The sequence below is a fragment of the Bidens hawaiensis genome, unplaced genomic scaffold (assembly GCF_021521415.1).
Source record: "Bidens hawaiensis isolate Kalapana, Puna unplaced genomic scaffold, B.hawaiensis_p1.1 tig00049415_1, whole genome shotgun sequence".
Classification (NCBI taxonomy): domain Eukaryota; kingdom Viridiplantae; phylum Streptophyta; class Magnoliopsida; order Asterales; family Asteraceae; genus Bidens; species Bidens hawaiensis.
In genome coordinates this window covers 1-25,082 of record NW_027498848.1, presented here as the reverse complement: position 1 = coordinate 25,082, position 25,082 = coordinate 1, and the positions used below count along the sequence as shown (strand labels likewise).

Here is a 25,082-nt window from a genome sequence, read left to right as displayed (position 1 = left end):
ATTTTATTTTATTATTTTTTTTTAATTTAAACAAAAGGTCTTGGGAGATTCTTTGAGCTTGTACACGGGCTACCTACCATTCGACATTGAGAGCGGTCAGGTTTTATTAGGCACAAAGATTGGCCAAAAGGCTAGTTTGCTTTGTGATGGTATAGTTGTGACTTACCCGATATCGTTGTTTAGCAGGTATTAACAGTATTCCAGTAAACAACCAAACATCAGTTGATACAACCGGTTACTTGAGCTACCTTATAATGCCTCGTGTTCTTTAGCGAGTTTCTGCTTTTTTGACTCACCAAGATCACATGTTCGTATGTTTCCAAGTAAATAAGAACTCGCTTTAAGTGCTGTTGAATAAACCTACCTCAGAACTAAAGTGCTTTTGTATAACAATGTCTGGATTAACTTCTCATTTTTAATAACAAAAATAAATAAACATTTTAAAAGTGAAAAACAAGGATCAGAAAATAGGGTTAATGACACTCTTTAAAGGTGAAAAACAAATATAAAAAAATAGGGTTAAAAGTCATCAAAAACCAGATTTTATATCCTCTTTATTCAATCAGGCTACTTAATTTCATTAGCTAACAATGTTTTATAGCCTCAACAATATGAAAAACTGATAAACCACTAAATCTCATTTACTTTCTAACAGATGTAATTATTTTATTTAAATATTGATGAAAATATTCCAGTAAGAAACAGTAAAAAAAATAAAAGAAGATAAATACAAAACCAGTCCAAAATCATCCAACAAACATGATATAAAGCCATCTAGATCAATCCATAGCCTGATCTTTTTAACCACAGATAAGATAACATTTTATTGTTGCAAGAATTTGAATTCAAAATAATCTTATAGTGCTTAGATAACCAACCACACAACTTGATGCTGAAGAAAAGTGATAACCAATTAACGCCTATCGGAGGCAACAGATTCGGTTGAGAAGAGGTACTTGACACGCGATAGGACAGAATCATGTGCAGGATCATACGGGTGGTCCTTTGAAGGAATCTCCAAAATAGCTGGAACTGGTTTGTTGTAGCTATCGACCAAGAACCGTATCATATTTGCAACCTAAAATAACAAAGTAAAGACCAAGCAACCTTTTAAACCGTTCTACTTTCATAAAGACCAAGCAACCGTATCATTATGTGTAAACTACTTACATATTGACTGATCAAGACTATTGCCACGTCTTCCCTTGTGGTGAATTCCTTGAAAGCATCCTCAATTTGTTTGACGGTTGTCTCTGAAAACAATATGATACAACGTTTTCAAAAAAGCAAAGTGATTCTTTCGGTTCACAAAACAAGAATAAGAGTTTGCTTTAACAAAGATCCAGTTTTTGGGTGTGACTCAAAATGATCTTTTATAAACACTCATAGATCGAAAATCAATGTGATTAAATTTGTATAGATGGCATCGGAAAACTTTAATGGAAAATTTAAAAGAATGTTGAAGGAAGAAATAATACTTGAATCAACAATGAGGTAATTTGTCTTCCTTCTCAAGTCAACATTACCAACTCCAGCAAGTAAAAATCCAGTTACAGTGTCCTGCATAAGATATAAACTGTTACAGCTTACAAGAATATTCGAAAGCATGGAGCGTTACTTGAATTTCCCAAGAACATGAAATCACCAGTAGCCAAAGCAAAAACAAATAAATAAATAAGTTTATGAGTACTAACTAATTCAAGAATACATGGAAAATGCAGCATATATAATATAAAATATAACATAATGTATCTAGTATTTTCTGGAGTGTCATAAAAAATCACATGAAGAAAGTTTTTATGTACATGATTAATCTTAAAGAACCAGTCAAAAAAATGGAAAATCAATTAGAAGAATTATACAAGTTATTAGTTTGTGTTTTAAAAAATTCATAATGAGATGTGATCCAGCTAGTTCAATTAATCTCAATTGATGAATTTTATTCCCACTCCCCTCTTTATATCTCTCCAAGTCGGAATGAAATAGACATGCTTTATCCAGGAATTAAAGATATAAATAAGCAAACAATAGAGTGAAAAATGTTGTTAAAATGTAAACAGAGAAGTAGATATTAATATTACCTCATCTGCAATCATAGCAATGAGTGCTGAGTTGCTAGTAGGAATTTGAGCTCGACCCGCCATTTGAGATGCAAGATAAAACTACATGGAATAAATAAATGTTAACAACGCAGATGCTAACCAAGGTATGCGTATGTGACCACACCAAAACCTAATAATCTGTGCTTTTCATCTTCCTTTGATCACACTTTCCATTCTTACAATATATCATTATATTGATCCATTAAAATATAACTAAGACCACTAATTATACACAACTTGAAGTTAAGAACAAATCAGATCAAGCAAGCATCATGTCTATTGTAAACAATAACAATTCAATATGCTACCTCAGTATCATAATGATGAAAAACAACTACGACAAGAAGAAATTAGGGCTCAATCCTATTCAGCATGATTTTCCAGAAGTCAAGGCTGTAAACGAACCGAGCCGAGCCAAACAAGGCCTTGTTCATGTTCGTTCTTTAAGCTTTTATCATACAAGCGAACGGTTCACAGATAGCTAATTGAATGAAATTTATTGTCCGTGCTAGGTCATTGAAGGAATAATGTTTTATTTGATTTGTCTAACCGAAAATGGTTGGTGTGAACAGTTAGGTCCGGCTACCAGGTTTGTGTTTGTGTTGGTGTTTTTTTAACATTCATATTCATATGTTAATTTTACATATAATTTCATGACACGATACTCATATATATTAATGTTTCATGGTTAATAATTTTGCTTAAGATCTATAGTAAGATTAGAAAAGTCATTAAAAAGCATTAAAAACCTTTAACTAACAAACATTAACGAACGCTCACGAACACAATTAAACAAACATGTCCTCCGTCCGCATTCGTTCATTTCGTCAACCGGTTCACGTTCGTTCACAACGGACAAACATAAACGAGCTTCCTGCCGTTTACAGTGTGATCTATTCAATGAGTGTGATCTATTCGAATTGCAATTAGCAACATGAGGCTTACGATTATAAATCCTACGAAGTTAGTCAATAATTCTAATTGCTAGGGTTCCTGTGTGTTAGAATTGAATCTGTAACCTAAAACCAGATCGAAGTTCAATTCAATTCATATGGCTGTAGATATATAGATCTGAATCGAAGCACCAGATGAGTGTGTGTGAGAGATAATAAGAACATACCTGTAATCAATCGATCGAGAGGAGAAGATGATGATTTCTATCAAAACAAAACAATCGTAGCGATGAGATTTTATTATTATTATTATGTGAAACAAAATGATATCGGTTTGAGGGTGGTTTGGTTTCTAGTAGAAGATGTGGCCAAATAAAACAAATAAAACAGTTAAACTAACTTTGTAATTTTCTCCATTAAAATCGGTTAAACGAATCAAAACCGGTCAAAATCCAAATCAAAACCGATCATGAGCCGGTTTTGATTTTTGTTGACTAAACTAAACCGGTTTCAACCCAAACCGATATTGAGTTTTAAATCGGTTTGTGCATCTCTGGTTTCTAGAGATCGAAAACATATATTTATTTAAATATTATTTTGTAATAATGATTATAAATTGATGCATTACTTCAACTTCTATTTATTTTGTCTACTTTTTTCATGTTAAAATAAATTCCTTGTCACAAGATTTTGGTAGATGAGTCACGGGTTTGGAGGTATAAGCATCTCATACGAGCTGTATGTTGTAAAAGCATAACACGTGAGAGTAAGTATTCGTTTGCAAGATAGATAGCGTTGGTACAACTAAGACACGTTATAGTCTTTTCTCTCACGGTTGCTACACCAACTATATCGATGTTTGTGACACAACATGTCATCCGAACGTGTAGAGTAACCGTTGGTACATAGGTTAACTGTCAAGCCATGTTTCTCACGTGTCACACCCCGCCTTCTTTGGCAGAATTCTGGCTAGGTCAGTTATTGGTTATATCCAAGATTATATCATCTCTCCAAGAATATGTAGTTATTTATATGTGACAATTCTAAAAGAAAACATAAAATGATCAATCAATCAATCATACCTAGTATAAAATCCCTCCAATAGCAAAGCTATAAGTAGGGTCTGAGAAGGGTGGGATGTAGGCAAACCGTACCTCTATTCAATAGAATAGAGAGGTGGCTTCCAGAGAGACCCTCAGCTCTAAAAATCATATGTATGGGAGAATATAAAAAGCAATCATAATTCAACAGTAATATAATTAATAATAACACTTAGTAATAATAATGATAATAATATATAGATATACTGAAATAATAAAAATAAAAACAACAAAGAAACTACATAATATATGAAAAGAAAATAACATAATGGCATGTGAACAAAAATAAGGTAAAGAGAAGCCCCTTAAGGTATTACTTTCTCCCTAAAAATCATTAATCTTAGGGTATGTTTGGTACGGGGTAATGGAATAGATGAGGGAATGGAATGGACGTGGTAATGGAATGGAGAAAGAAATGAAATGGATCATTACCATTCCATTGTCATGTTTGGTTACCATGCAATAATGGAATGATTAATCACTTTATTATTATTAATATTTTTATTAGTAATAATAATAAAAAATAAATAAATAAAAATAAAAAAAATACTACTAATAATAATTGAATATTCATAATAAGTATTTTTTGGACCTCGTGCTGCAACAAGATCGTTAAACTGTATATGCGTTGTGAAATGTTAACTCATCCAATTTAAAAATAAAATATATTGATAACATAGTAATAGTTCTAATATAATAATAGTTATATTATAATATACAAAACGATAATGATAATTATATAATGATAATATAATAACTATAATTAGAAAATAATAATAATATAATAATAATTATAATTTTATAATAGTAATAATGATTGCTGACTTTTTGACTTTTTCATTCCTTGGAGGAATGGAAAAAAAAACCATACCTAAAGGAATGAAAATCATAAAAATGGAAGGAGTTTCATTCTATTTGGAATGATCCATTCAATTCCTGCATGGTAACCAAACATGCTTTTTTTCATTCCTTTGGAATGGCTTATTACATTCCACCTTTCATTACTTCATAACAAACACTACCTTAATTCTACGTCTCTAAGAATTCCTATCCTCAAAGAGGTTTAGTTCTAGCAAATCATGTCCAATCCTCTCATCCCAAGTCAATTTTGGTCGGCCTCTACCCCTCCTCCCCTCTATATTAATGTTTTCTACGGATCTAACAGGATTCGTTGTCTGCCTTCTCTTCACATGTCCAAACCATCTTAGTCTCCACTCTCTTATTTTGTCTGATATGTTAGCTACCCCTAATCTCTCCCGAAACACACTGTTTCTTATTCGGTTTAGCCTTGTGTGCCCACACATCCAGCGCAGCATTCTCATCTCTGCTACCTCTATTTTCCGCTCGTGTGCCTTCTTGATGGCCCAACAATCTGTTCCATATAACATTGCAGGTCTAAATGCAACCCTATAAAACTTTCCCTTTAGTTTAGTTGGGAATCTCCTGTCGCACAATACACCTGTGGCTGCTCTCCATCTACACCATCCTACCTGAACTCGATGGGCCACATCATTGTCTAACTCCCCATCGCTCTGGACAAACAATCCTAGATACTTGAACTTTGTTACTTATGGGACTACTTGCCCTTCAATGGTGATCTGGATGTCCTCATTGTCATTTACTCCACCGAAAACACAGTGGAGGTATGAGAATGTTGCGCTCTGGACTATAATGGTTCAATAAAACCAAACTCCTCAAACCTAGTCAGGCTTGTTTGTCATTTTTTAAAACCATAGTTAACAACTGACTATCTGTAAAGTATGTTAAAATTGTTCACGTGCCAAATGTTTTTAGTGTGAGTTATACACCATGAACATATGAGGGGAGCTTTTCACGTAGGACTCATGCTCACCCGGACTCTTTGGAGTGTGAGTGGTGAACAATGAGTGAGCAATTTGTGAGTATGTTCACGAAAGTGAGGAGATTTGGTAAACTGAGCAAACCAATTGCATGAAGACACCTAGCTAACTTTTTTATATTTCATATTCGATATTAAAAAAAGAAAAAAGTCATTCACCACTCACTAGGTATAGCACACATAGTTAGTAAATGTAGTCATTCATCACTCACTAGGTATAACATATCGTTAGTAAATGTAGTCATTCATCAAATCACATCACCAAGTTTGCTCCTAACCACCCTACAGGCTAACAAGTATAACAAATGCCTTAATAAGCAAAAGCTTTCGTAGTTTCGATTATTAAAATTTAAACTAGAAGCACAAGCTCAATCTCATAGCACACTTTCAAATTTACAATAGCAAGTTATAGATTTAAGATTTTTTATCAAACATAATTTTTTTTTATCTTACCAAAAGTATTATGGTAAAAGATTTTCCGCCTAACCACGAGCCTTTAATTTTTCAAACTTATTTTTCGTTGTATGGTGCTTGAAAAACTGCACTTTTCTCCAGGCACTTCTCATTTCACACTCAGATCGCCCGGCCATAAAAACACACCAGCAACAACCTTCCCATTTCACACAAATAGACATCGTATCAGACAAACAAGGCCACAGCCGCAAACAAAATGCCAAGTATGGAAACCGTATACCAAATCAAGGGTAGTTGTGGATGCTCGAAGGTTGATTGTTTATGACAAGCAGCACCGCATTGGCACAATTGTGATTAGACTAATAACAATCAACACCACTTTAAATTTGGGAAACAGTTTTGACTTAAAAGGTCAAAGCATGCCTCTCACAATGTGGTACTGATAATCATAAAAAGAGTGGATATGCACCATTCATCTAGCCTAAAATCATCGATTGTCCTCAGCCTCAAAAGAAACATACAAAAACATGATCGAAAGGCAATTGAAATAAAAAGTCAAAATTTCAAATTTAAAACTTTATTTTCTTGATTATCTAATAAAAAACAATACATCAAATGTAACAAACGACAGCACCAACACCCTTATCTCACATTATACAACAGTTCTCTTGAGAACCAGTCATTTCAGGCGATCTGCAAGCCAAGAAACCGCAAGTCAGATCACATTAAATAAAAAATTAACAAATCAAATAGTAAACAAGAAATGAAAAAGAAGCTACTCACAGTTGACCAAGAGCAGATATGTCAAAGTCAGGGGCGAGCTCTTTGACAATATCATTCGGCGGTTGACCGCATTCTTGCATTTTCTGCATGAGCTCAATGATCTTGTTGAAATTGCCCGGCTCGGTCTCATACACCACATTTAAATCCTTAATAAGCTCGTGTTGATGAAAATAACGGTTGTATTCCTCTTGGCTCAGTTTGGATTTATTATCTTCTAACCATTTCGGGTACCTTTCTCCAATTTCTTTCATGGGCTCATGAAGAACTTCTTTTGACAAAAGTTGCTGCATCATTGTCTCTACTATAGACTCCATGTCCTACCAAAGTGACAAAATCATGTTTAGCAAATTACAGTTTTTGTCCTTAACTAAGAAATAACATAAATCATGCTTTATGATCATATGTTGTCACAGAAAGAACTGCAGATGAGGGTATTTTTGTCTTTTGACCCCAAAAGGTCTATTTTAACAATTCCTAGATGATCAAATAATTTTCATCCATAAGACGCTCTTTCTTTTTTCGTATAAAGAGGCAAATTAGATATGCAACTAATAACAAAGTTAGCGCAAACAATTTCGAACATCACAAATATCAAGAAACAACTTATTTCATAACAATATTCCGTGACAAACATTCAAAAATTATATTATTTGGTAACAATCAAGGTTTTATACTTTAAGAAAACACTTTAGTCAACTTCCAACATGTTTAACCTACCTGTTAGAGATGACACATTTTGTGGTATTATTTAAGTCGTCTAATTTTATCTCGAAACGTACCCTAGCAGTTGCCTTGTTTCTTTTAATCAATTTTTAATCTTTACCCATTTGATGAGTTACAGATAATACACAAACAAATCAACCCATTCAAAAGTAACTGAGTAAAAAATTGCCACCTCAACATTATTAAAAGTACCTGAGATTTTGCAAGTTCCTCGAAGTGCTTAACCAAATCCTCCATCATTTTGTCATCACCCAATCCATCAACGCCACCTGGCTTCAATCCTGCTATAGACTCCAACCCCTTAACAGTCTCCCGAGTTTGCTCTCTCAACTTATTAAGAGTCTCTGAAGCATTCGACTCCTTTGGTGCCACCTTCTTCTTTCCTTTGTTCTTGCTTCTTAAATCAGGCAGGCCCAACCCTAATCCTTGAACCTCACTAGGTAATGAAGACGCCTCTTCTTTGTTCCCTCCACCATCTCTACTTCAATTATTAAATGAAAGACAAAATGAAAGACAGAAAGAAAACAAACCCTTAATTATTTATAGCTCACACAAAAACAAAATGCTTCAAAAATCTCATATACACGAGAATCACAGTTTTGTTTCTTTAAACGCAACATACATGTACACCTAAATTTGGGTTTACAAAGCACATCTGAGACGCGCATAGACTTGCGCTTCCATCTTCAAAAGAACACGGGGTGTGCAAAATGCGCACAAAAATCAACATCAGGTGCGGTCTTGATGCGCGCCTTTCTACGGGAGAAGGTTTTGTGAAACAGAATGTTATGCATATAGGTTATTGAAGAGGTAGGTCCCAGCAGAGCCCAGTTGGACCCGCAAGACTCACCTCAAAGAGGGACGTCTGCGCAGTTGAACCCGCAAGACTCACCTTCAACAGGGACGTCTGCGCAAAGGCTAAACTCGCAACTCACCTTGAAGAGACGTCTGCGCAGAAACCAACTGGATCCGCAGGACCCACCATGCTCAGAGACGTGACGTCCTTAAGCGCAGTACGCAAGCTGTTCCCGCAGGAAAAGCCTCCCAATGGTCGACGTACTCCGCCTGTTCCCGCAGCAACGGATACTAGCCATCAGGGAAGGCTACCCGCGCAGCAAGGCTACACGCACAAGGTACTTAACTCTTAAATAATTCAGTAATGTCACCTGAAGGAGTGAGCAAGCCGGGGACACTCCCGCACAAAGCCGGGAACACTCCCGCACAAATGAGCCAGTCCGTACGATACTGGAGGATCTTTTGTACTGTACCTGACGAGGTATGGACAAAAGATCTGACCAAAGATACGACAGCTCACTGACAACAGTATGACGAGCAGCACGCTCTTGTACTGTATGTCACTATCAGCCGCTGCCTACTCACCAACCTGTCGGAGGACGTGCATAGCCTGCAGTTGGTGGAACAGGAATAGTGCACAGCCGGCCTGGTCACTATCAGCCGCTGCCTACCCACCAACCACCAGCATGGCACGTGCGTAGCCCACAGTTGGCAGAACAGGAATACTATTCAGCCGGCTGTACCTGCTTGGAAACCTACCTTCGGCTATAAATACTCCAACACCTTGAAATGGTATGGACACATGACATTACATTACATTACTTTATCACATCTTATCTTTTCTAGCAACCTCTTAATATACACTTATATTCAAGAGCAATCTAGTCTGATTCTCACGCCGGAGGGTGGTCACAAGGAGGTACCCCCCCCTTCTCAGTGACGAGCTCACGGTGTCTGTTTTGCAGGTCATCAGAACAACCATCTTTGCCGGAACTAATCCTCGTGGGAAACATCTATTTAACCCCCAGATTATCCGTAATCTGCCCGGGGTCAATTAGTGTTTCTTCAGTTATTTATTAATTCTTATATAGTGCTTACTTATCTCTAAATTGTGAGTAACTAGCGCCAGAAGCCTATGATAATTAATAAAAAAAACAGGGGGGCCTCAGTTTTAGACCCTATCACCTTGGTGTGCCTCACGCTTTTTAAATATATAATCACCACGATTAACTTTTTGACAAAGCAGCTAAGCAAAATAGACTTTGGCTTTCAGCCTTCACCACAATAGACATATTCAAAATGGGCCAATCAAGAGATGACAAACAGAATATACACACTAAGACAGCTAAAACTCAGCCGACACAAAAACTCATGGCGCAGTACAAAGGGGGGCACGCAATAGCCATTCAGACTGAAACAAATTTAGGTGGAAGCAAGGATTTAGCTCGTGCTTTTATATCCGCCAGCTAAATTTAGCCCCCGCTTTGCACGTATCCTTTTAATTCGTTTTCTTGTGTGCCCCATTGAACTTTTAAGGTTTTTTGAGCCAGCTACATTCTAGCCGTCTTAGCTGCCACTTCCTATTTATCATCTCATGATTGGCTGGTTTTAACATGTGTATTTTGGCTAACGGTGAAAGTCAAAGTTAATTATACATTGCGGCGTATTGAGCGTAACTTAAAAGTAGAATAATCCACCTTTAGAACCATAATTATAGACTGTTCATGTTTGTTCTTACAAACACACATGACTCCACAATTTGTGCAAAATCAATGCTCTGTGTATTAAAACTTAAGCAAAAATGATAGCTTGTTTGTAAAAAATATCCATTTATAATAATAATTGACATGTTAAATCAGTCTTATCAAATATCTAAAATAAAATTGTATGTTTATAGCACCAACAGAATTAAGCAAAAAGAACAAGTAGAAACCTTTGAGAAGAAGAGGCAAGATTTAGGGTTTGGAAATCGTCCAAAGCACCTATTGATGAGATTAAGCACACAGTTAATCAATGAATCAGTAGAAAATAAATGAACAAATTAAATTAAAGTTACCGAATGAAGAAGCTTACTGTCTAGAAGTTGGTCTAAATCGTCTGAGTGGTCGGCCATGGTGAATTCTGCTTTGCAAGAATTTGGGGGTAAAGTGGCAAAACATTTAGGGGGTGTTCGGTAGAGGGATTTGATTGGGGAGAAATGGAATTAGAAATATTTCTTTTGTTTGTTTTCCACTTTTCATTTCTATTTCTCTTTCTATTTCTCTAAAACTAGAGAATTCCATTTCTCTTTAAAACAAAGAGAAATCCATTTCTCAGCAGTCTTCTCATAGCATGTCACCACCTCGTCTCCGGCCACCACCCCGTCTTCGGCCACCACCTCGTCTCCGGCCGCCACCTCGTCTCTAAGTCTGCAACCGCCACCCCGTCTCCGTCGTTCGCAGTGGTGAAAACAGATATGGTAACCGGTTGTAGGTTGCAGGTGGTACGGGTGAACGGAGATTAGGGTTTCAAGTGGTGGTTCGTGGTAGGTTAGGGTTTTCAGATGGTCGGGTGATTGTGGTCGCAGGTGGGTGACAGTGGTGGTGGAAATCGGCGGTGGTCGCAGGTGGCTTCTGATTATCATCATCATCATCGCCACCACAACCACCACCACAAAATCTCCAAAGAGACAGTGATGACAGATCTGAGCCTCCTTTTTCTATATCTTATGTTCCAAAAATTTGAATCTTTTTAATTTCTTGTGTACTGTGGTTGAAGAAGGGGATTTGGTGGCGGCAGCCGGTGGTGGTGGGCTGTGGTTGAAGAAAGGGCTGTGGTGGTGGTGCTGGTGGTGTGGGGCTGTGGTGGTGGGGCTGGTGGTGGTGGTGGGGCTGTGGTGGTGGTGCTGGTGGTGGTGGGGCTGCGGTGGTGGGTGGTGTCAGGTTGGGTGGAGGTGGGGTTGGGTATGGTAGAGTTCTCTGTTTATTTTCTCGTGTACCAAACAAGAGAAATGATTCTCATTCTCCATACCAATTCTCTTTCTCTACAATTCCATTTCCATTTCTATTTTCTCTCATTTTCCATTCTCTGTACCAAACACCCCCTTATTTGGGGAAATTGCTGACGTCAGCAGCAGATGGGATATTTTGACATAATAATTAGATATTATCTTATTCAGGTTAAACAAAGGGTCTTGGAAACATTAAGGGGGTGTTTAGGATTCCTTGTATTTCTTTTTTTGTGACTTATGAATGATGAATAAGTTGTTTTTATGTTTATATAGTGTTTGGGAAACAATAAGTCCTTTTAACTTTCTTCTTATTGATAAGGTTAAAAAATAGGTTTTCAATAAGTTGGTATATGGTAACTTATCTGCTTATAGGTTTAGAATACCAATTCCGCCCTTCCATTCCACCCATGTCCTCAATAGGTTTAGAATAAAGTTGGGGTGTTTTGTCATTTTACATCAATAAGTGAAACCAAACATTTTAAAAAAAATAACTTATTGACTTATGTATATCCGAACACTTTTTTGAAAACTCCTTATTAGAAAATCGTAAGTCCTTTCCACTTATCACAAAAAGGCCTTTTCAACATAAATAAGGAATCCCAAACAAACCCTAATGGGCTACCAAACAATCCCTAATTTTAAGTGAAGAGTCCTCATGATCAAGTAATTAGATCGTGCTCATAGTAATGAAATGTGACGTCAATTTGATATATGCGGTCTAAGTTATCTTGAAAACAATCAAGTTCATGTGTTTAAGATTGTTCGTCCATAATGATAAGACAATGACGCAGATGCTGTGCATCGTATCCATGTCATTTGGTGTACATGGAGTACGACCAAACGGGTTTCATGTGACTAGAGGACACTAGAGATTAGAAGGTATAAGGAATGAAGGTTTGAAGTAGCATAGATTTTTATATTGATTTGTACCAATTTCCCGTTAACCCAATTAATCGTCTGCCTAGGTTGATTTGAACCGATTTCATTTGAACGGGGACTGATTTTGATCGACTAGTGCCTAGATCCTTCAACTAACCAAAATTGAGGTGTCGATTAATCGACTGCCTAGTTTGACTTTTGCAACACTTTTTATGATGAAGGGGATGAGAAGTGGCATGAGATAAGCAAATTAAAGTTAGGGATTGGTGATAAGAGTATTAGAGACATAGAATAAATGTTATGGACTAAAGAAAGAGGTATGAACTTCTATGACGATTATACTACATATATTGCTTTTGTCAGTTAAAGATTATCACGGTCAATGTGTAAGTATGTTCGATATACACTTGTGTCATTTGGATGGAGATTGGCAATGAAAAATTTGAGTTAATCTCTGTGAGGTTGTCACTTCGAATCTCGAGCCCAGCCAGGGTTTTGTTCCACCGTGTGTTACGCCAGATATTTCTACTCCTATGACGGCATAACGACTATCAAATGATAATCGGCAATATGGTTTCATGGGAAATGACCAGGCCAAATTCTAAATTTTTTTATTTTTGAAAGAAAAGCAAAATACGTGCCCAAATCTTTTATGTGTTAAACCAAGCCACAAGCAGCAGTGAGATAGACAACCGATGGCTACGGCGGCGTTGTCACCGGCGACCGCCTCACTCCGCCTGAAACCTTTCTCCTCCACCGTCCGCTTCCTATCCTTGTACAACCTCCACCACCACCAACCAAAGACTAACAAAAGCATATTCCAATTCATCACCACTCCCCATCACCCGCTTAAACTCCCCAACCACTTCAACCGCCGATGCTTCTCCTCAGTCGTAACGGCCTCTGTAACGTCTGGAGAGGTTGTTGAGAAGCTGAAAACAGAATCTGTTGGTGAGTTCCGTAAGCGGTTGAGGATTGGTGATATTAAAGGAGGGGAGAGTGAGGGTTTGGATAAGTTAGGCCAAACGTTAACGGTTAGGGGTTGGGTTCGAACGCTTCGGGTTCAAAGCAGTGTTACTTTCATTGAGGTAAGTAAGTTATAAGTAATTGATGATGAATTATCTTTGGTTTTATGTGTTCATTATACTATTGTTAGGTCTAGAGGTGATCAATAACTGAAAACCAATGAAACCGAACCGCAATTAACCAAAAATAGGCATTGGACTTATTCTGTACCCTACCGAACCATTCATATTTTCATATATTTCAAGCCTTTATACCTCCATTTCATGTTTTATTCCATCATTTCAAGTATCTATACCTCTGTTTCGTGTATTTCTACCTTCATTTCATGTAGATATGCCTCTATTTCATGTATTTGTATGCCTATATCGCGTGATTTATTCATTCACTGAGGGTTTGGATAAATTTTGCATTTTGAGTTTATTTAGTTTTAAGGTAGGGCCGTAGGGGTGAGCAAAATCCAAGCCATTGCCGGAAACTGAAAAGTTAACTGGAATTAAGGATGACTGAGCAAAACCAACGGGTATGGTTAAGCGAATTTGATTAACCGACCTTTCGGTTATGGTTACGGTTACGGTTAATGCGCCTCTCCGTTAATTGACTTCAACTGAAACCAAACAGAATTTTGTATGTTTATGTTTTTCCAAATATCATCTCTTTATTTTCAGCTTCGAACATTTAAATTTATGTTGCAACGGTCTATAGTGTAGCTTCGAACACCATAACTATGTTTGGAATCGACATATTTCACCTTAGAAGCTTCATAATTGAGTTTGGAACACCATAACCAACCAATTTCGACTAGAACAAAGGAAAAAAAAAATATAACACAAAACATACGTTGGACAATTAACCGAACCTAACCAAAACCAACTTATAACTGACGGTTAACTGGCCTATGGTTAGCCAACCATCGGTTAGGTTATGCTTAAGCACCCATAAACGAACCGAACCGATTTTGCACACCTCTATTTTAAGAAATAGTTGATATTATATGTGTTCATTTTAGTATTGTTAGGCCCTCTGTTATAAAGAAAACGCTAAAATACATTATAATCTCAAACCTATTGCTTTTGCGGCGTAGCTTGTTGTCCATTTGCCTTCTGTCTTGATGTAAACGTTATACTTTATGCAAACTTGTTATGATTTGCTGCGAGTTATAAGACTTGTAGTATTCTGTATGTGATACATTTGATTAAAGATCAAAGAAGTTGGTACCTGTTGCTCAAACGACTTAATAACCATATAAAACTAATAAACTAATTACATCTATATGTTTTGGTGGATAGTTAGTTAGTGATGCATTCAATGCAGGTGAATGATGGTTCATGCGTTTCAAACATGCAATGTGTGATTGATTCAGATGCTGAAGGTTATGATCAGGTAGCATATCGAAATCATATTGATATATTGTTAAAAAAAAGCATTTTTCACTTGATTTGCAAAATTTCACATTTTTCATTTTTCAATTGCTTTACAAAATTTCACATTTTTCATTTATCACCTTTTTGTTTATTTGCCTATTTATCATATAAATAATGTTCGTTATGTTCTGAGTTATTGATAGGTTGACAATGGTTTAATAACAACGGGTGCGTCAGTCTGTGTAGAAGGAGTTGTGGTACCTAGTCAAGGAAAGAAGCAAAAAATAGAGTTGAAAATTAGCAAACTTGTTACGGTATAAACTTGAAAATTACTTTTTATGTTGTTTTTTTCAATTTATAATCTGTTTATTATACACTTGTAGGTTGGTAAAAGTGATCCATCATTTCCCATTCAGAAGAAAAAAGTCACCCGAGAATTTTTAAGAAGCAAGGCACATCTGCGTCCTAGAACAAACACATTCAGTGCGGTATGATTTTATCATGTAATGGTAATTGGTTTAGTCGAATATTAGTTGTGTTTTTTTTATTATGCTGATTAAACTTGTTTAATATTTATTTTAACTTTAGGTAGCAAGGGTTAGAAATGCTTTAGCCTATGCTACACACAAATTCTTTCAAGAAAACGGGTTTGTATGGGTCGCAAGTCCTATTATTACTGCTTCAGATTGTGAAGGTGCTGGTGAGCAATTTTGTGTAACCACATTGGTATGTACCTTATGTATTTTTCGTTTTTGTAATGCTATTTTTTTAGTGAGTTCAATTTTATTTTACATTTTGATCTTAATTGATGTGGTAACAGATACCTACTTCCAAAGAAGTTATTGATTCTCAGGCCGATGCCATTCCAAGAACAGAAAATGGCTTGATTGATTGGTCACAAGTGAGGCTTGCTTTTTTCTTAATTTTTAAATGTATTTTTGGATTTAATTTAATTCATGAGTTGCCTCCTGATTTGACAGGACTTTTTTGAAAAACCAGCATTCTTGACAGTTTCTGGTCAACTCAATGGCGAAACATATGCAACTGCTCTTACTGATGTACATCTTTTTTCATATATTAATAAAGTTTTTGATCCGATTAATGAATGCGGTTATTTTATTACTTATGAAAACATTTACTTTCAGGTGTATACATTTGGTCCTACGTTCCGAGCAGAAAATTCCAACACTTCTAGACATTTAGCCGAATTTTGGGTATTCTTTCTGTTTTCTCTAAAGCCATTTGAGTTTTGTATTTTACATTACTGAATTAAAGAATGCGTTTTTTGGTTTTTAATTTTCTATTTATATTTTGAAGATGATTGAGCCCGAGCTTGCATTTGCGGACTTGAATGATGATATGGCATGTGCCACTGCCTATCTACAGTATGTCGTATGTTACTTCATCGACCCTTGATAGCTAGTAAATTACCTTATAACTCCTCTGCCTTGAAAAAAGTTTTACTGTCTAAAGGTGTAATATAGAAATTCCACTTTATAAGCTTTGATATGAACTTAATATGTAGTTTTCCACAATTTAGGTGAAACATGTTCTTGAAAATTGCAAGGAAGATATGGATTTCTTCAATAATTGGATTGAGAAAGGAATCATTGACCGTTTGAGTGTAAGGTTTTCTGTGCAACTTATTATCATTCATCTTTAAATTATAATCTATTGTTTTCAGTTGTTATATATGTATAACCTGTGATTTTACTCAACAGGATGTTGTCGAGAAAAGCTTTGTGCGAATGACTTACACAGATGCAGTTGAACTGCTTCTAAAATCAAAGAAGAAATTTGAATTTCCGGTACTTATTGTAACTTTTTATGTACATCTTAAAGTTGCCAAATTCTTTGACTTTTGAGAGTCAAACCTGTTATGCTATAGGTGAAATGGGGATGTGATTTGCAAAGTGAGCATGAACGATATATAACCGAGGAGGCTTTTAACGGATGTCCTGTTATTATAACAGACTACCCTAAGGCATGATCTTCTTCTACTGTATGTAAATTAATACTATTAGTACTTTAAAGTTTAATCATCTGTAGTTTTTCTTTAAAACATTCAGGATATTAAGGCGTTCTACATGCGACTAAATGATGATGGGAAAACCGTTGCAGCCATGGATATGCTGGTCCCGCGGGTAAAATATTATTTGCATTCATTTCATGCCATGCACCTAATAATATTATCCATGCAATAAATATAAACTTCTTTGCGAATTTGTGATATGTATATATATTTATTTATTTGTTGTGTGTTAGGTTGGTGAGCTTATTGGTGGAAGTCAAAGGGAAGAACGTCTGGATTATCTGGAAGCCCGCTTAGATGAACTGAACCTCAATAAAGAGAGCTTTTGGTGGTATCTGGATCTTCGGCGTTATGGTACAGGTCAGCATTAAAAATAACATCTTTTTTTTCAAGTTTTATAAGTGAATAAAACATAAACTCAGCATTGTTGTACTAATTGTTTTGTCCTATGTAGTTCCACACGCGGGATTTGGATTAGGTTTTGAAAGGCTTGTGCAATTTACAACTGGAATTGATAACATTCGGGACACGATTCCATTCCCTCGGGCACCCGGTTCAGCTGAATTTTAGGTTCAGTTTTATCCGGGAAACACATTTTTTTCATTGTAACTTCTTCATATGCAAATTTAGACATAAAAGGGAAGATTTTTTTTATCATAAACTTATTCAATTGTTTATTATAACTTATTTTTGATTATTCATTACAAATTTAGTTGTATAGATGCATGATTACAGTTATATTTGTTACATCTTTTGACTTATTATGAACACCTTGAAGAGTGGCATATGCCATTCAGCCATTGTCTCATTGGTAACAAAACAGTAAACGGTACACTTTAAAGCAAAACCTATTACTATTACTATTACTATACAAGTGGATATGCATACAGAACATTAGAAACCAGAAATTACGGATGCAAACGTGTCGAGTTGCTCGCGAGCTACTGAGCTCGGATCGATAAAAATAACTTGAAATGAGCCAAGCTTGAGCTGGCCCCGGGCCTAAAAAAAAGCTTATTTAGTTATCGAGCCCGAGCTCTAGCTTTGTATGGGAAGCGTTTAGGCTTGTCAACCTTAACGAGCCTTGTATATTTTTAAGTTTGACCTTTTTTGGACTTCTATGTATTAAGTTAACACTTCACAGCCGAGCTCGAGCAGGGCTTTGGCTTGTTGAAGGTACTAAACAAGTTCGAGCCGAGCTTAAGCTCATTTAAGATTTTTCTCGAAGTAAAAGAAATGTACATAAATTAATTAATAAATAAATAAATGAGTCAAGCCCGAGCTTGAAAAAATAACTTACAAGCCTAGCTTGAACTTTAAAGAAAGAGCTCTAGCCTAATCATGCTCGCCTGCTCGGGCTTGGCTCGGCTTGTTTACCCCCATGTCAAAGACCATATTAAACTTGGTTTTTAAGTTCAAGATCATCACTACTAGGGATAAATACACGCGCGTACGTAAATGGACATTCCAACATATTGATAACTGGCAAATATTTCATTTTGTGTTTAATATTGTTGGACTTCATTATCGATTTAAATTCGAAATTTAACAAAAATATGTAATTGCTTGTCGTGCTCATTCTATTACATTTGAATAACCAAAAATAGTAATCATTATCCTTATCCTTTGATAATTCATGTCATCCCCTTAAAGAGAAACATTAGACATTTTTCTCAAAACCAATTTTAATGAATTTGATACGTAAAATAGTGGTACATTCTACATGTTTGAATAATGTCCAAATGAGTATTCATATGTAAACTAATGTTAATCCATTACATGATTAAATAAATAAAGAGAAAAATACGGTTTTCGTTGTATGTTTAAATTTACTATCTTAGTCCAAAAGTTTAAAATCTGTTTTTTCATCCCTAGAGTTTCAATTCGTCAATCTTGTTAACATATTTCGGATTGAAATAGCAGATTTTAACAAACCACATCGACGAAAATTGCAACAAAAATGATACTTTAGAAACGGAAATAACATATATTAAACTTTTGGACTGAAATAACAAATTTGAACAGATCATAAAGAAGAAAACCGCACTTTACTCATAAATAAAACTGCAAACATATTTTCTCATAAGAATTGCATAATTCAATGCATAAAAAATAATTGTAAAACTGCCCAACATAATTTCTAAAATTAAACTACTAAATAGTATTATTATATATAACAATTAAGAAGCTTTGCGACACAACCACGTGATTGGTTCATGTGGCCTTGTGTGGTTGGTCGGCTTTTTTATTTACTTTTAATTTGTTCTCGTTTTTAAACTCGCGTCGGTTCGACACCGCGAAATACGTTTTTTTACTATTGATAACGTCAAATGATTCCGGCCGAATTCGTGTCAGCTCGCGATCGCAACCTAAGGTTTTTTTCCCCACAAGTTTTTTTTGTTCATCGATTCTAGACGAATCCGCATTAAATCACGGCCACAGCGTGCACATATTTTTTGGGTTTCGCCACTGTCTTTTTTATGTAAATATGTTGAATATGTTGTATTTTGAGTGCGGACGAATTAACTTATTGCTTTAATTTCGGTGTCGTAACCTAACCTGATACTAGCCGAACTCATGTCGGTTCACCACTACAACACATGGTTTTCTGTGTACGATTTAGTGCTGACGACGTTGATTACGACTAAATTCGTGTTGGTTCGCAAACGCAGCACGCGGGTTTTTTTATTACTTTTTTTGTCCCTCGATTCCAGAATCAACAAAATTCGTATCAGTCGCAACTACAACACGAGCGTGTTTTATTTGTTCGCCACATTTTTTATATTTTAAACCTGTTAAAGTGTTGTATTTGATAGTTTGCGTTATTTTTGGCGTCGTAACCAGATGCCAACCGAAGTGTCATCGGTTCGTAACCGCAACGTGTATTTTGTTATGTTAATTTGTTGTATTTTTCGTTAACTAAATTTGGGGGGGGGGGCAGGTTATTGGTTTCGTAACACGACACCGATCAAATTACCTCAACTCGCAAACGCACTGCACGATTGATAAGTTGTATGAGCACGACTGTAAATAACATCAACCCGACGCAACACGTCGGGAATGTTGTTGGTGGGAATCAAATTCATTACCTTCCTTTTAAAATGTTTGTGGCTTACCAACTCAACTAAAATGAATTGATGGTAACCTTTTTTTTTTCTTAATTGGTAAAGATTCACAACCTTTCATTTTTATTTTCTAATACAAATACATTTTATTATTACTAATATATGTATTTTAGAAAATTATTTATATCTTATGAATTCATAAGATATGTTATTATACATGTTATTCAGTTTAAGTTTTTTGTTGTATTTTTTAATCACCCGTATATCAGAGGCTATATCCTAATATACTGAATATTACATTATCAACTTCCTCAAGTTGGAGTACTTTAAACCACTTGGAAAAGTCCAATGCAGGATACAGAAACAAACTAAACAATTATATATATTTTAAATGGGGGAAAACCATCACAAAGTTTTGTTGAAACGTGTGGCGGTTAACTCGGTAAACTTAGTAAGAACTCTGCCGGCTGACTACGATAATAATATCGTTATTGCTGACTGCCCAGTTAGTGTTAACCGTCTAGCTAGACTTACTCATGATTAGGCATGCCACTTTAGACCACAATTCCAAACCCTACGTAAAAAAACTCAAACCTGAACCATAGTAATTCGGATCGGTTTTCTGCTTTTTAAGTTTTGAAACCCAAAAACCCAAATAAAGTATATGGCATTCTGAAACCCGACATTAGGTATAGTCATTTCGGTTCGCATTCCACCAATGGCATCGAAATCGAACTAGTTTCAAATCTTTTTAACTCGTGTGAATATTTTTCCGGATTTGACTTTGATATTAAGTAAACACACTTAATCAAAACCCACTAAAATGAGTAAAATCTTAACCAATGATTTTATTTCATTTTTTTTATTCCAAAAATTTGGTGAAAAAGTCCTTGACCATAATTACACGTAATTCATTAAGAGATATGCTCAACTTCGTAAGGTTGAAAAACACCTTTTATCTTAATCATAAGAAGAAGCATACCTTTAATTATTTTTAGTAAGACTTGTATAAATCTTAGAAGAGCCGTTTGTTAATTGATGAGTAGAAGGAACCCATTGCCACATCATCCTACTTCTATTCCAAGCGTGTCCCACATACAAACATGCTTATATATATATGTAGGATATGCATGCATATACACACCCCGAATAAGTTTGATAACCTATATATCCTTATCAGGCTGTATGTATTATTCACAAATGGCCACGACCATAAGAGACAAGACACTATCCGGCGTCGGAAACCTAATAAAACTCCTCCCAACCGGGACGGTCTTCACATTCCAGTTCCTAAACCCGGTCCTAACGAACAACGGCCACTGCTCGACCGTCAACAAATACCTCTCCGCCGCCCTCATCACCGTCTGCGGCCTCTCATGCATATTATCCTCATTCACAGACAGCTACGAAGACGAAGACGGCACTACCCATTACGGGGTGGCCACCCCGCATGGGTTCTGGCCGTCTCCGTCTGTTGATGTCTCCACGTACAAGCTTAGAGTTGGGGACTTTGTGCATGCGGCTTTTGCCGCGGTGGTGTTTGCGGTGGTGGCATTGTTGGATGATAATACTGTCCAGTGTTTTTACCCGGGATTCGAGACGAATGAGAAGATGTTGATGATGGTGATCCCGCCTGTGATCGGGGCGGTTTCGGGCTCGGTGTTTATGTTGTTTCCGAATACTCGGCATGGAATTGGGTACCCATCATCATCTTCAAGCAGCCAGAGCTAAGTGACCAAGTGAAGCATATGCATAATATTATGTATGGGCTTAATTCATGCTTAAAGGAGACATGTTGTATTGTTGTTTAATACTATGTTATCATGTTTGGGTTTGAAGTATGACATATATTTTTAAATTTGAATTTTTTTTTTGGGATGTATTTGATGAATATGGGTTCGGTTCGGTTATGAAACAAAACTGAATCATAACTAAAGCTGTATTCAAGTCCTAGTTAATTAGTGATGTCTTCTTTTATTAACTGGTATGGTATATATCGTCTTGCAATAATCCTATATGGCTATATTTAATATAAGATGATCATTAAAACCAATATCCATCACTAATGAAAACAATCACTAAATACATCTAACATAAATAATAATAATAAATATATAATACTTTTAAAAACTGTAAAAAGTATATGTCGACAAAGAGTTCTGCTTTTGTGGCGACACAACAACTGTCAAGTGACATCAGCGTTATGGTTTCCAGGGAAACACCCAAGCCAAACTCTAAAGCAGCGTGAACACGATTAAGACAACAAAGTCGGGTTAGAATAGGGTAACGGGCTCCCTAAATTTAGAGTGTGATGGTTTAAACACAAAAAAAAAGTTGTCATTTTAAAAAAAAGATAGCCTCTTGATGGAAAGTCCATCGATAAAGCATGTGTATCGGACCATTAGTGCGTTATGGTTTTTCAATCGTAATTCAAATAACATACAAGATGCATTGTAAGATTACTTATGTCATATTAGTTATATGTCAATCGTAATTCAAATATAAGTTAATAACGTACAAGATGCATTTTTATATTACTTAATCGTTATCTGTATAACCACTTTTATATCATTTTTTAAAACCAAAATGCCTCACTCACGTATATGACATAATAACTTGTGCGTTATTTTAAAAACCAAAAGGTCAATTATGGTTGTGTATTCACTTTAACTCACGTATATGACATAATAATAAGTAATATTAAAATGCATCAGCTCGTGGGTTATTTTTAAAACCAAAAAAGCCAATTTTATAAGCCATTCCAATATGCATGAGCGTGACATGGTCAACTATATAAGTACATCATACGCAAATAAAATAACTACTTTTGTGAACTTTCATTTTATAAAATAGAAATTCTAATATCAATAATTTGGGAAAATTCCAAAATATTCCAATTTAGTGGAGAGATCCGCAAATGACCCCTTTCATTCGAATATTTCATATATGTTCATCCAAAACCTGTCGACAGAGACAAATTTTAAACAAAATCCGTTATCGCCGACGAGTTTTGTTAGAGCCAATCAAAACCAACCACGTGTTTCAAATCTATCGGCTCAAACAACTTTTGAACCAGACCCGTCGGCTCCGACAACTTTTATAAATTTTGGAATTCGTCTTTTTTAAACCCGTCGATTTTAACAAAGTTTTGAATTTTTTGTTTTTTTTAATATTACTTATTATAATTATTTTTTCTCGTATTTAATTTTTCTTTTATAACTTTTAAAATACAAGACTTTAAAAATTTTTGAATATACCGTTGAGACGTGCTTATTTTTATTTACGCGCCAATATAAATTTTACTCAAAACCGAGTCGGGTCAAATATATATCAAAACGTTCAATAAAAACTTGACCCGACTCGGTCTTGAATAAAATTTATGTTGGCACGTAGATAAAAATAAGCATATTTCAACAGCATGTTCGAAATTTATAAAACATTATTTTTAAAAGTTATAAAAGAAAAACGAAACATAATTATGTTATAAAAAAAGTTACAAACTTCAAAATATGAAATTATGTCGTGAACTACGAAATTGAATTCAAAATGGTTTGGGACACCACCTTTTATCCAGGTGACATGCTATCATTGACTTTTAAAACTCAGTCTTTACGATCATAAATGTGTGGTCGCCGACGAGATTTGTATAGACAGAGTATTCAAATAAAAATGAATAAATGGTGTTTTTCTCTCTACTAAAAGCAACATTTTAAGAATTTTTCTTCAATAATTTATCTACAAAAAATTAAAACCAATATGTTACATGCATAACCACTTTTATATCACTTTTTAATACATTTTCCACTTGTTTTTATTTTTTTAGGGCCATGATATTTTATTAATTTAAATCTAAATAGTAAGCAATAGTTTTTATTTTTTTTTTTATTTTTTTTTATTTTTTTTTTCTTGTCAAAAAAAAAAATCCTGAGTAAGAAGCCTTATGAAGGTTTTTGCTACAACAAAAAAATCATATTTATCAAACCATAAACATCTACAACACATTTTCTATCCAAAACAATACATAACCAGCACTAAATTCACCCAATTAAACCCTTTTAATTCTTGTTCTAATAACAATGACAAACCAAATGAATATTTATATGATCTGGGTCACAAGATCCGAGAATGCACGAATTCGGGTCTTTATAACCATGGCCAACAGCTTCATTGTTACATTTTAAAATCTGGGTTAACTACCAATGTGTTCATTTCATCTGCATTGATAAATTTTTATGTTAAAATGGACTTGGTAAATGATGCCCACCAACTGTTTGATGAAATTCCTGAACCGGGTTTAGTCGCTTGGAACGCGTTGATCTCGGGGTATGTTCGTTCAGGGAAGTTTCGTCAGGGTTTGAGTTTGTTTCTTGAGCTAGAAAAGTCGGGAATTTGTTCGGATTCGTACTCGTATACTGCGGTTTTAGCTGTTTGTGGACAGCTAAGTTTTATACAGTTGGGCAAGTGTGTTCACTTCCAAGATTGTTAAATCTGGTGTGGAATCAAGTACTTTTGTGTCTAATTGTTTAATTGATATGTATGGAAAATGTGAGGTTGTTGAAGACGCGATCAAGATTTTCGACGAAATGTGGTTTAAGGACATGTTTTCGTGGAACTCGGTGATTGGTGCGTGTACTCGAAACGAAAGAAGCGAGCAAGCAGTCGGGTTTTTGAATCAAATGCCTAACCCGGATACGATATCGTACAATGAGATCATCACGGGCATTGCACGGTTTGGGGACATGGAACAAGCCATTGCGATTCTATCAACTATGCCAAACCCTAATTCATCTTCTTGGAACTCGATTCTAACCGGGTATGTGAACCGCAACGATCCAAGAAATGCTCTTAAGGTATTTGGTCAAATGCATTCAAAAGGCGTACGAATGGACGAGTTCACGTTTTCGAGCATATTAAGTGGTGTGGCGCGTGTTGGAGCGTATAGATCGGGAACTTTAATCCATTGTTGTGTGGTGAAGCTCGGTTTTGATGAAACGGTAGTAGTTGGTAGTGCTTTGATCGATATGTATTCGAAATGCGGGCAGGTAAACGCAGCCGAGTTCAT

General features: G+C 35.7%; 4 protein-coding genes and 1 pseudogene across 5 annotated transcripts; 3 read left to right on the top strand and 2 right to left on the bottom strand.

Annotated features, from left to right (window-relative positions):
• Positions 1-756: 756 nt before the first annotated feature.
• Positions 757-3,243, bottom strand: LOC143598007 (V-type proton ATPase subunit F-like). The gene is made up of 5 exons (XM_077076346.1): positions 3,223-3,243; positions 2,082-2,162; positions 1,479-1,560; positions 1,171-1,253; positions 757-1,078 (listed from the first exon to the last, which is right to left on the bottom strand). The coding sequence occupies exons 2-5, from the start codon at positions 2,142-2,144 to the stop codon at positions 914-916; spliced, it is 393 nt and encodes a 130-aa protein (XP_076932461.1). The 5' UTR covers positions 2,145-2,162; positions 3,223-3,243; the 3' UTR covers positions 757-913.
• Positions 3,244-6,943: 3,700 nt separating this feature from the next.
• Positions 6,944-10,799, bottom strand: LOC143598006 (peroxisome biogenesis protein 19-2-like). Of its 2 annotated transcripts, none has more exons than XM_077076344.1 (5): positions 10,742-10,799; positions 10,602-10,650; positions 8,066-8,354; positions 7,151-7,467; positions 6,944-7,060 (listed from the first exon to the last, which is right to left on the bottom strand). In XM_077076344.1, the coding sequence occupies exons 1-5, from the start codon at positions 10,779-10,781 to the stop codon at positions 7,015-7,017; spliced, it is 741 nt and encodes a 246-aa protein (XP_076932459.1). In that variant the 5' UTR covers positions 10,782-10,799; the 3' UTR covers positions 6,944-7,014. The 2 variants fall into 2 exon arrangements, with proteins under 2 accessions (XP_076932459.1, XP_076932460.1); XM_077076345.1 differs by having other exon boundaries at positions 8,066-8,351.
• A 2,432-nt stretch (positions 10,800-13,231) lies between these two features.
• LOC143598005 (asparagine--tRNA ligase, chloroplastic/mitochondrial-like) lies at positions 13,232-17,665 on the top strand. Its single transcript, XM_077076343.1, has 15 exons — positions 13,232-13,624; positions 14,874-14,942; positions 15,127-15,237; positions 15,307-15,411; positions 15,512-15,649; positions 15,744-15,824; positions 15,904-15,981; positions 16,069-16,137; positions 16,241-16,315; positions 16,464-16,547; positions 16,645-16,731; positions 16,812-16,907; positions 16,993-17,067; positions 17,189-17,315; positions 17,410-17,665. Exons 1-15 carry the CDS (start codon positions 13,232-13,234, stop codon positions 17,523-17,525), a joined length of 1,704 nt encoding a protein of 567 aa, XP_076932458.1. The 3' UTR covers positions 17,526-17,665.
• A 3,555-nt stretch (positions 17,666-21,220) lies between these two features.
• Positions 21,221-21,751, top strand: LOC143598004 (protein DMP2-like). Its single transcript, XM_077076342.1, has one exon. The coding sequence runs from the start codon at positions 21,221-21,223 to the stop codon at positions 21,749-21,751; it is 531 nt and encodes a 176-aa protein (XP_076932457.1).
• A 2,209-nt stretch (positions 21,752-23,960) lies between these two features.
• On the top strand, positions 23,961-25,076 carry LOC143598003 (putative pentatricopeptide repeat-containing protein At5g47460 pseudogene; annotated as a pseudogene).
• The last annotated feature ends 6 nt before the right edge of the window (positions 25,077-25,082 follow it).

Bases quoted from the DNA above. Each gene is read 5' to 3' on its own strand.
- LOC143598004 (XM_077076342.1), top strand. From the start codon at position 21,221: ATGGCCACGACCATAAGAGACAAGACACTATCCGGCGTCGGAAACCTA.
- LOC143598005 (XM_077076343.1), top strand. From the start codon at position 13,232: ATGGCTACGGCGGCGTTGTCACCGGCGACCGCCTCACTCCGCCTGAAA. The intron at 14,943-15,126 runs GTAGCATATCGA...AGTTATTGATAG, and splicing joins ATGCTGAAGGTTATGATCAG to GTTGACAATGGTTTAATAAC. The intron at 16,316-16,463 runs GTATGTTACTTC...TCCACAATTTAG, and splicing joins CTGCCTATCTACAGTATGTC to GTGAAACATGTTCTTGAAAA.
- LOC143598006 (XM_077076344.1), bottom strand. From the start codon at position 10,781: ATGGCCGACCACTCAGACGATTTAGACCAACTTCTAGACA. The intron at 10,651-10,741 runs GTAAGCTTCTTC...TCTCATCAATAG, and splicing joins TTTAGACCAACTTCTAGACA to GTGCTTTGGACGATTTCCAA. The intron at 7,061-7,150 runs GTGAGTAGCTTC...CTTGGCTTGCAG, and splicing joins ATATCTGCTCTTGGTCAACT to ATCGCCTGAAATGACTGGTT.
- LOC143598007 (XM_077076346.1), bottom strand. From the start codon at position 2,144: ATGGCGGGTCGAGCTCAAATTCCTACTAGCAACTCAGCACTCATTGCT. The intron at 1,561-2,081 runs GTAATATTAATA...TATCTTATGCAG, and splicing joins TTGCTATGATTGCAGATGAG to GACACTGTAACTGGATTTTT. The intron at 1,254-1,478 runs GTATTATTTCTT...TATTGTTTTCAG, and splicing joins TTACCTCATTGTTGATTCAA to AGACAACCGTCAAACAAATT.